The following is an 11058-nucleotide window of genomic DNA, read 5'->3' as shown; positions in this document are numbered from 1 at the left end:
CATGAATATAAATGAACAAGGAAATGTATGTATTTATCCAACAAAGCCATGCTCTGAAGAAATAAACTCAAACGTTGAAACCAAGCACGTGGAGATAGTTTTAAACCATACGAGGACTTCTGAAGTTTGCCGACAAAACCTGGATTCTCCACATCTCTGAACTCTTGGGATTGCTCCATGAAAACAGTTTCAGTTAAAGACCTATTGAGGAAATCGTTATGGACATCTAACTGCTTGATTGACCAATCATTAGTCATAGTATAATGGATAGGACAATCCAAATTGTTGCTAGCTTAACGACTGGACTAAACTTTTTCTCATAATCGACCCCTTCTCGTTGACGAGACCTCTTTGCTACCAATTTTGCTGTATATCTCTCCAGACTCTCATCAACTTTGGTTTTAACTTTATAAACCCACTTACACCCGATAACATGCAACTCGGGTGTTCTCGGAACCAAGGACTTGGTACCGTTGCGTTGTAACCCTCTCCAATCTCTTCATACATGGCTGCTCGCTACTGAGGAGACTTATTGGCTTCTGTATAAGAGCGAGCTCTATAGGTTTCGTTGTGCTTGGCATAGCAACCATGGCTGTGGATTTAAATGTGGCTCGTTAGGTCGAGGTCTGATCAAAACCATGGGGTGTGTCTTGTCTAGATTTTGTGGTGGTTGTAAAGGTTTACCAGAAGCAATATCGTACTTAAAAAAGATCAACAAACAATTGTAAATCTTCAGTCTTAGCTACAAGAGAGCAAAATCTCCCGGTGAGAGTTTTTGAACCTTGGAGAATTGGAGTGGATTGGTTGGATAATAGGCTGGAACTGGTAGATATCACTTGGGCTGGGAGTTATATTGTGATGCTGGGTTTGTTAAAGATTCCACTGAGTGTTGTGATTGGGTATCGGGCTGGTTTGGGGCTGGAGAAGGTGACAAAACTGGACTAGAAGTTGGGCTACAAGTTTCTAAATTTGAAACTACTGCAGAAGAATGCGTGCTTTTTTGCCATCGAAGTTAAACCTGTATCCACAATGTCAATGTACCTTTGATGATGCTAAATGATAGGGACATTAGCACTTTTTAATTCATTCACGCTTAAAGGTTTCCATTCCTGCAGTGTGGCAATATTGCTCTTCCACTGCAGCATACCCAGTGATTCCTGTTATATATGCTGCTGTGATATCACCTCTAGTAGAGTAGGATTGCTCGGCCCCAGGATAACAGGACATGTTTCTTTGATCAAATAATGATCATTTCACCATTATCATAGGCCAGAACCACTTATAAGTTATAACTTATGAACAGACATAGGAAGAATAAAAAGAGAGAAGAAAAACTAGTTATGTGCAGACAAGTGATTCATGTACCATAGGGAAATGAACTATGTCTGGTTTGGTTTCAACAAAAGATTCTAGCAGCTACCCGGTGTAAGAACAAGAATATTAATATTACAGTATGATCAAGAAATTCCACTCTCTTCACCGTCTCGTGAAAGAATTGAACCTCGCTCATGACTATTGCTAGATTTGATTGTAATAGCTGAAGTTCCATCAAGATCATCAAATCTAGTGTTTATAATTAAAATTGCTCAAAAGTTAGTTTGAGTCATTGATGATCTCACGTTTATGCTTTATAGAGCTACGCTTGATTGAACATGCAAGAATAAAATATTCAAGTCATATTGTTTCCATTTTCAACATATCTTGGCATCAACTTTAACATCTACAGGAATATTTTGAAGAAATTGAATTGTGCACCATGTACCCATATATATCCCCTTCTAGTTTTTTTTTCCAAGAATTTATATCATTTTGTATTTGCATGCAAGTTGTAATAATCTAAAAGTGTAATATTACATGAAAATTATAGCTTATTTGATTTTACTTATTAATTACGTTTTATCTGGTAGAAAAAACATACATTTCCCCATAAAGATGAATCAATTGTTCATAATATTTGAAAAGATAAGGCTATGATGCGGCAATTGACACAAGCTCACAAGAAATTCATGTCATATAAAAGCACTAGAAATATTATGGACTTCCTTGATAAGAATCCTATTTGATTAAATAATAATTACTTGAATCAAATGATCAAAGATATTTGATCCACACTTGAATTTTAAAAGGGATCAAAATCTATAAAAAGAAATTGATTAACTGAAACGAATGACAAAATAAACACTCATTTTAGAGGTACAATGTCATTTGCATCATATGAGTTAGCATGATAATGATTTTTTATTTTGTTTTTTTAAGATAATGAATTTAAACTTTTTATAATTATCTTTTCTATTTTTCATTAATGTTGATAGCAAGTAGTAAAGAACTTCTATGGAGTGATCTTTTCAGCATTGCATCGGAGTATTAAGCAATCTAGCACCTTCGTACACAACAAGTATTAAAAAATAGAACTAATGGTACTTTTATTTATTTTTATATAATTTAAATAATATTTAACATTCAAATGAATTTATTATGCCATGTAATTTTTTATAAGAGATTTATAGAAATAAAATGATTTCAAAGTATAGAATTCATTACAAAAATCATCTTGGTGTGCAATTTAAGAGGAGTTATGAAAGGGTAAGGTATATGGTGCATCTAGTATGTCAAAGTCTATAGTTAGTACAAGTTCTTCTTCATATTCCTACTTGGTGGAGTCATTATATTCTAGTTCATCTTATCAGGTATTGTAAGAGGAGATAAAAAAAAAAGATGATCATATTTTCAAGCTAAAACAGGAGAAGACTTTCATAAAATAATATCTTAGAAACAACTTTGGATACCATGGTGGGAAATCAAATATGGGTTAGGGTATGTCACACCTATGGCTTCATTGAATCCACCACATGTTGCCTTACCGATATCACCACATATGGCTCCACAAATAATGACACTCACACGTCTCCACCAGTATATCAACATAGGTCTTGACCACTATATCAAATCTCATTTTACGTCGATCCATAATATCTTAGTTTATTTTCATTACAAGTATTGTGATTATATCTTTTTATTGTATCGTAACTTATTTGCACTAATATAAGTTTAACTTCATTTTAAATTGTATTTTGGATTTTAAATTTTAAAGTAGTTTTAAATATTAATGTATGTTGTTTATACATGTTCTAATGCTTTCAAAATATCCAAGAATAATTAATAAAAAATCAATAAAAGACTGATAAATTAATAAAAAAAAGTACAAAATTCATATAACCAGCAACCATAAATTTGTATATGATGTTTTTTATTGGTGATTTCATTGTTAATTTTTTTGAGCAATGGATCTTAGTTTTATTTGCAACAGATTAGATTCTTGCTAGTAGTTCTATTTTTTATGACAGTGAGAGATCTGCCGTGTTTACTTTTTAAGTGTTTATCTTTCTTTTTCTCATAATAATTACTGAAAAACACCGAAAACAAAATTATTGGCACATGGCTGGGAGATTTTTGCGTAATGATGTGTTAATTAAGAAGTGAAGTCAAGGGGACAGACGTGGTAAAGACGACTAAACCTATTTTAGAGGCCATATTGGCTGCAAATTTATTTATATGATTACATAAATAATACCACTACTTTATCGTATAATTTGCAGCAATTACAGGGATGTGACAACACTAGAAAAACACAAATAAAGATTAGAAAAAAAAAAAAAACATAATTTCGAGTCAATTTCAAATCACATTCACATGTCACAGATAAACTGTATATAACAAGTGTGAGAGGTGAAGCAGGTTCACTGCCTCTTGGAGTTGCATCTCCTTTTCTTTAACATGATTAGACAATGATTAGCTAGAGATATGCTTTTGATTGCTATTCTTCTTTCCACAGTTCTGTCTACTTGATCAAAAGCTTCTATTTTCTTCGGTTAGTCTACAGAGTTCTCCTTTCCATCTTATTCCTTTAATTGAGAGCTTGGAGATTGAGCAAAACTAGAGAGATTCGAGGAGGGGCGCCCCTTCACCGTAAGCTAATTACCTGCTCTGTCTCTTTCTTGCTTTCAGCTATGAAGCGGTTCAATTCCTCAGATCCCCGGGCTGCTTTCATCTCCATTTCTTCTTCAAAAGGTAAACAAAACTCCACGTTAAGTCAATTTACCTGATTTATTCACGCTTGCCCGCATGTTCAAGTTTGTTTTAAATGATTTTCGCTCTATGGGCTACCATATGATGCCTTGGTTCTGTACAACTTTTGAGTTTTTCTTTTCTCTGTCCTGTTAATATCACTAACATCTGCTATTAGTGACCTCGCTAATTCAGAAGAGAGGACTCAAAAGACCAATCAAGGCTACAGTAGAGATTTTCAATCAATGCTGGATAGTCTTGAAGAAGAAGACTACTCTGAAGCAGCCAGCCATGTAGGTGAGAAGAAACGAAGGTTGAACTTGCATCAAGTTAAGGCCCTGGAGAAGAATTTTGAGGTAGAAAACAAGCTTGAGCCAGAGAGAAAGCTGAAATTAGCTGGAGAATTAGGCCTGCAGCCACGACAAGTAGCTATTTGGTTCCAAAACCGTCGTGCCCGTTGGAAGACCAAGCAACTGGAGAGAGATTATGGCACTCTTAAGGCCAATTATGAAGCTTTAAAACTTGATTACTGTAATCTTGAACAGAAGAATGAAGTCTTGGCACAAAAGGTATTGCCTCTAGATTTGCTAATAGGTTGAGTTGGTTGGTTTTTATTCGCTGGATAATTTAGTTATTAGTTACGTTCTTCGTTGCTTGAAATTCAGGTAAAAGAATTGAAAGCAAAGTTGAGTGAAGAAAACGTTGATAGCAGTCACTCTGTTAAAGAAGAGCACCGCGTTTCAGAGTCAGACAACAACGCCTCAGTGCACAGTAAGAACCGTGATTTCAGTGAAAAAAACAATTCAAGTGCAGTCACCAAAGACCACAGCAATATTTCCTCTTCGCATGAACTGATGAACTTGTTCCAGCTATCTGATTCAAGAGTTATTTTGGGGAATATATATCAAGTATATCAACCCCATCTTATGAAACCGGAAGAGCAGAGCTTGTTTAGCACTGAGGAATCTTGTAATTTCTTTTCAGTTGATCAAGCCCCCACTCTTCATTGCTATTTTCCTGAGCACTAAAGCTGGTGTAGTTTAAAAAGGTTCAAGGCTGCCTCCGCAAATTCTCGTTGTTTTTTAGGACTTCACTTTATGTTCTCTTCCGCTGGATTTGGTGTGAATAACCATATCACAGCAACCAATGCTATTGAAGTTGCCAGGTCTTCAGCTGTCAGCAATCAGCCAAAGCAATTTAAATCGCTAATAAGTAAACTCTTGATTTAGCTGTTGCCTAATGCATGCCCCCACGCAATAATTGGGAGCAGAAGATCTGGCATCAACCATTCTTGTGCCATTCGCTCTCTCTTGCATTTACTATCTTTTTTTATTACGAGATTGACTAGCGGGTCAGTTGGGAAACTTTTTATCTAGACATGATTTCTGTCGTTGCTGTATGCTCTGAAAATTGAAACCCTCTCCTCTTATTTAGTCACGAGGTGTAGTAATTTTTTAAAGTATTTTTTATATAAAAATATATTAAAATGATTATATATATATATATATATATATATATATATATATATATATATTAAAATCATAAAAAAATACTAAAAAAATATCAATGTAATATTTTTTAAAAATAAAAATATTTTTAAAATATACATAAAAATAAAAGTCATTACAATTTCAAAGACTCAATTTCAATCAACCAAATTATCCTATCTGTAGGATAGCGTGTTTGGCAGTGTGATTACGGGTGCTTTTCAAATAACTTTTCGTGCTAAAATGCATGCCAATGATGTTTTTTTATATTTTAAAAATTATTTTTGATATCAGTACATCAAAACGATTCAAAACATACAAATTATATTAAATTTTAGCAAAAACAAATTTAAATTTTTTAAAAACACAGCTGTAACTGCGTTTCCAAACATTCCCTGAAGATTTTAATTATTTATAAGCAACTTTTGTGGTTGAAAACTTAAGTTACATGTTGCATAAAAGATCCAGAAAAATAAATTAAAAGCACATAGTGAATTGGATTTTTTTAAAATTGATACAATAATTTAAAATTTTTAATAAAATAACATTATTAAAAATTTTTTTTGAGAAATAACACATTTTTATTTTATTATTAAATCTCGTATAAAATAATTGTTGTGATTAAAAAAAAAATAATTAAACATGACGACATGTCAGGAAAACTGAGTCTTCATCATTGAGTGTATACCTTGAAAAAACAAAATAAGTTGGTTGAAGGTCGGTGATTGAATAGAGAAGCTGTAGAAGGTTGTGATGATAAAATTTGGAGGGCAGCCATATGTACAAGCCAGGAAAACGTGATTCACATAATTATAAACAAACAATAATTCACTGTCCCCTCTCTTATCTGTTTGCCTGGTTTTTTTTTTTTTTTTTCGGGCCAACTTGCGTACATCTTAACCTAATTCCATGAGCCCTGAAGGTAACGATCATGTAAGCTCCAATGACCTTGAAATTTATAAAACTCAAACTAATAATTTCTAAAGAACAAATTTAGAATCTGATTAGTTAAATTAAATTCCTTGAATGTTCTTAATTTTCTTATTTGAAAGTACACGAGATGACATACCCACACGCTGTTGCGGGCTTATAAAACAAACGCACTTGAAAGTGTTATAATTGTAAACCAACGCTAGATAAGTAATAGAAACTAAAGGTATAATGAAACAAATATTTCATGACGGAAAAAAAGGTTGCGTTGGTGATAAAAAATTTAGAGACTAAACAAAATGATTTGTAGCAATCCACAGTATTTTGTGAGGAAAGATACAATGCTTTCGCTATATCATTTAGCTTTTCTGTTAATAAAAAGAAAAAAAAATTACAAAGTTAAATTCTCTACCAACTTAATATTAAAAAAAACCAACAAAGATAATTTTGGAAGGAAAAAAACCCATGAGAAAAAACGTTGTAGCAATTGACAATGTTTTGTGAGGAAAACTATAGTGTTTTCCCCGATAAAATAAAATAAGAAAACCATTTAAAGAAATACTATAGCAATCCATAGTGTTTTGTGAGAAAAACTACAACGCTTTCCCCATATGATTTAGCTTTATTGTAATTATAATTCTCAACCAACTCAATATTAAAAAAATAGACAAAGATAATTTTTAAAAAAATCACAAAAAAATCATATGGAAAAACACTGAAACAATTGACAGTATTTTAAAAAAAATTACAAAGCTAAATTCTTAATCAGCTAAATATTAAAAAGAAATCGATAGAGATAATTTTAAAAAAAAAATAACAAAAAAAGGGGGGAAATCATGTTGGAAACACTGTAGCAATTCACAGTGTTTTGTGATGAAAGCTATAATGCTTCCCCACATGATTTAGCCTTATTTGTAATTGTAATTTTCAAAAAGCTCGATATTAAAAAAATAAAATTGACAAAGATAATTTTGAAAAAAATTATAAGAAAAAAAACTATGTGGAGAGTCACTGTAGCAATCCACAATGTTTTGTAAAGAAAACTACAGTGTTTTCCCCACATGATTAAGCTTTATTACAAAGTTAAATTCTAACCAACTCAATATTAAAAAAATAAAATCGACGAAGATAATTTTGAAAAAAATATTAAAAAAAATGAAAACACAAAAGAAACTGGGAAAAAACCATGTGAGGAAAAACTGTATCAATCCATAGTGTTTTGTGAGGAAAAACTTGTATTTACTTGTAATTGCAATTCTTAACTAGCTTAATATTTTAAAAATAAAATTGACAAAGACAATTTTAGAAAAAAAAACATAACAAAACAGAAAAAAACCATGTGGAAAAAAACATTGTAGCAATCCACAGTAATCTGCGAGGAAAGTTACAGTGATTTCCTCACATATTGTAACTGTAATTTTTAATCAGCTAAATATTAAAAAATAAAATAAAGAAGATAATTTAGGAGAAAATCATAAAAAAAACAAAAAAAAAACCACGCGGAGAAACACTGTAGCAATCAACAATGATTTAAAGAAAAAATATTACCAAACTAAATTTTCAATCAGTTCAATATTTTTAAAAAATCGACAAATATAGTTGTGAAAAATAAAAAAAAATAAAAAAACTATGTGGAAAAAAACCGCAGGAATCCATAGCATTTCAAAGAGAAAAAATTACAAAGTGAAATTTTTAATCAGCTCAATATTTAAAAAGAAAAATCAACAAAAATAATTTAAAAAAAACAAAAAAACAAAGGAAAGTTGAAAAAAAAAAGAAAGTAATTTTGGAAAAAAAAAAAGAAAAAAAAGAGAAAGTTGAGAAAAAATAACAAAATACAAAAAAAAAAAAGAATGCACTGTGGATTACTGTTGTAATACACAGTGTTTTGAGTGTGGAAAACAGTGATTTTTCCATATCATTTGGATATTAATTAATATTGTGTGTAAAAAAAAACATATTAATTTAATTGATTTTACCGTTGATAACCATGACATTAATGATTTATTATAATTTAGAAACACAATATCAATCATATATTGTATCTCTGAATATAATATTTAAAAATATACTATATTATCGAAACTTTTTATTTTTATATTAATTCACCATTTTTTTTTAAATTTCTGTGCTAATTATTGGGGTTTCCGAATGATCACTTATCAAACCCTCTGGTTAGTAAAAAGTAGATCCTGACCTTAGATTAGCTAATTATTACTCTATACTCAGTGCCAAGATTGTGCCAAGAGCTCATCTAGGGGTACCAATCCCCAGGGCCCAGAAGACGTGTAGCTTTGCCACAAGATTTGTAGACTACACCCGCATTCTTGAAAGGAGCTTGCCAGTAATCAAGATTCTCAAAAGCCATCGCTTAATTGTTACGTATCCGTCCTCTCGTTATTTAATCAGAACTTATCTCTCATTGTCTTGGGTGGTTGGATGGTTGGCAGTGATTTTTTTAAAAAAATTATTTTTAATATCAACATATAAAATAATTTAAAAATATTAAAAAAATATTAATTTAAAATAAAAAAGAAAAAATATTTTTTTTTCAAAAGTATTTTTAAAATGAAAAAACAAATAGGGTCTAAACAATAAAATATACACTAGTTATGTGGCCCGTGTTTCGACACGGGTTATATATTTTTATTTTTTATAAAAAATAATTTAAAAAATTTAAGTTTAGATAAAAAAAATTATGTATACAAATAATTAAATAAATCAAGAATTATGTGTTCGAATAAATAAATAAAAAGTCATCAACGATATCTAAAAATAAAACTTGAAAATCGAGAGACATGTGTAGATCAATATATTTAATCTCGAAAGACGGGATATTTACCCGGTTGTATTTGCTAAATTTATTTATTAAAATAAATTTTTTTCTTTAAACAAAAAATAATAGAAATAAAGACACAAATTAAATTGATCGAATAAAATAAAAGGAGAAAAAATCATGTAAGGCTGCACATATTAGAAATATTATTTTGAAATAATTTTTTATTTTAAAAAATAAAGTTCATAAATACAAAAGGTTAAAAAAATATAGATGAATTAGAAAAACTCTTCAAATTTAAATGCACAACTAAGAAAATTATTGTCATTTAAAAATGACTTTCCAAATAAAATAAAAGAGAGGAGTACTAATTTAAATATAAATTGAAAAAACTTTAGAGAAAAAATCATAAAAAAGAATAATTAATTTTTAAAAATAGAAAAAAAGGAGCAAAAGCCAGGAGACCCGGCCTTTAATTTTGAAAAAAAAATGACGTGTCATCTGATTTACCTAGATTTCAGGCATTGTGATGGCTGAAAAATCAGGGCTTAAGTTTTTTTTTTACCAAAAAACATGTTTTTCAACGTATTTATTTAACTAAAAATACCGTAAGAACTGTGATAAACTTACTTATAGCATCAAAAAAACCAGAATCAACCCGAGTTCAAAAATCAACTCGAGCTCGAACATGTTTTTTCAAGAACTTTAAAGGCACAAAAATACCTAATATGAACTCTACTCATTAAAACGAACATCAAATGGAACCATTTGGAACAAATATAAGCAATTTCGGTGGGCTAAATCAATGTTAACGACACTTTTCTTTCTCTATTGCTGAAATTTGACAATCTCTCTATCTTTTTTCTCAGTCATGGACTAAAAAATAACAAAAATAATTTTTTGTACCAAAATTGAATTAGAAAAAATATTAAGGTACTGAAATTATATAATTTACGTGATTTTTAAAGTTCAATGACCAAAATACTTTTTTTTTATGAAAATTATGGCACGCCTTCCATGTCTGGTGTCTTTTTTATTTTGATCCATTTCATTTCGATCTCGTCTTTTCATAATAAATCAAAATCAATTAATATTTAATTAGAACTAAATTAATGAAAACAAATATTCTAGAATCAAATTAAAAAAAATATAAAATTTTATATAATCTATCCAAAATAGTATCTAAGAGGATAAACAATGTAGTTTTGAACATTAAAATAAACCCACTTGTTTTAAAGTATATATATAATCCTTTTTATGACCCATAAAATTTATTTGGAATTGTAGTGACGGTAGCGGTTTAAATTTTTTTAAAAAACATATATAAAAATAAAATTTTTTATTTTTTAAAATTTAATTTGAATATCTGTATATTAAAATAATTTTAAAATATAATTTTTTTATTTTAAATAAAAATAAATTAAGAATTTTTTAGAGTACAGTTTCACCGTGTTTCCAAAAACATTTAAAAAAACTAGTAATGTCTGTCACCTCTAATTTCTGATCAGCTGACTAGCATTCTCTTCTAGTGAAAGAACAACCCTAACCTATCGAAGTAGATTTTTTCCATTGACAGTGATGCTTGAGCTAAAAGCATATATTATGGTAAATATGTTTTTGATAGACGTTGATGATTGAGCAAATAGAAAATTGATTAATAACAGGTTTTGGTAAACAATCAATCAATCAATCAATCTTTTCTATGAAATGAGGATATTTTTTAAACGACCAGTGTTTCTTAGAATAATAATATAAATTATTTTTTTATTTAGAAGTATATTAAAATAATATTTTATTTTA

The 11058-nt window shown here is 29.8% G+C and overlaps 1 protein-coding gene across 3 annotated transcripts; it reads left to right on the top strand.

Annotated features, from left to right (window-relative positions):
* The first annotated feature begins 3711 nt into the window (after positions 1–3711).
* Positions 3712–5400, top strand: LOC133691497 (homeobox-leucine zipper protein ATHB-6-like). 3 transcript variants are annotated; one of them, XM_062112027.1, is made up of 4 exons: positions 3712–3868; positions 4006–4068; positions 4261–4634; positions 4731–5400. In XM_062112027.1, the coding sequence occupies exons 2-4, from the start codon at positions 4008–4010 to the stop codon at positions 5091–5093; spliced, it is 798 nt and encodes a 265-aa protein (XP_061968011.1). In that variant the 5' UTR covers positions 3712–3868; positions 4006–4007; the 3' UTR covers positions 5094–5400. The 3 variants fall into 3 exon arrangements, with proteins under 3 accessions (XP_061968011.1, XP_061968010.1, XP_061968012.1); XM_062112026.1 differs by having other exon boundaries at positions 3721–4068; XM_062112028.1 differs by having other exon boundaries at positions 3721–4068; positions 4244–4634.
* The last annotated feature ends 5658 nt before the right edge of the window (positions 5401–11058 follow it).

Source organism: Populus nigra, chromosome 4, assembly GCF_951802175.1.
Source record: "Populus nigra chromosome 4, ddPopNigr1.1, whole genome shotgun sequence".
Classification (NCBI taxonomy): Eukaryota; Viridiplantae; Streptophyta; class Magnoliopsida; order Malpighiales; family Salicaceae; genus Populus; species Populus nigra.
This window is presented reverse-complemented; position numbering and strand designations above follow the sequence as displayed.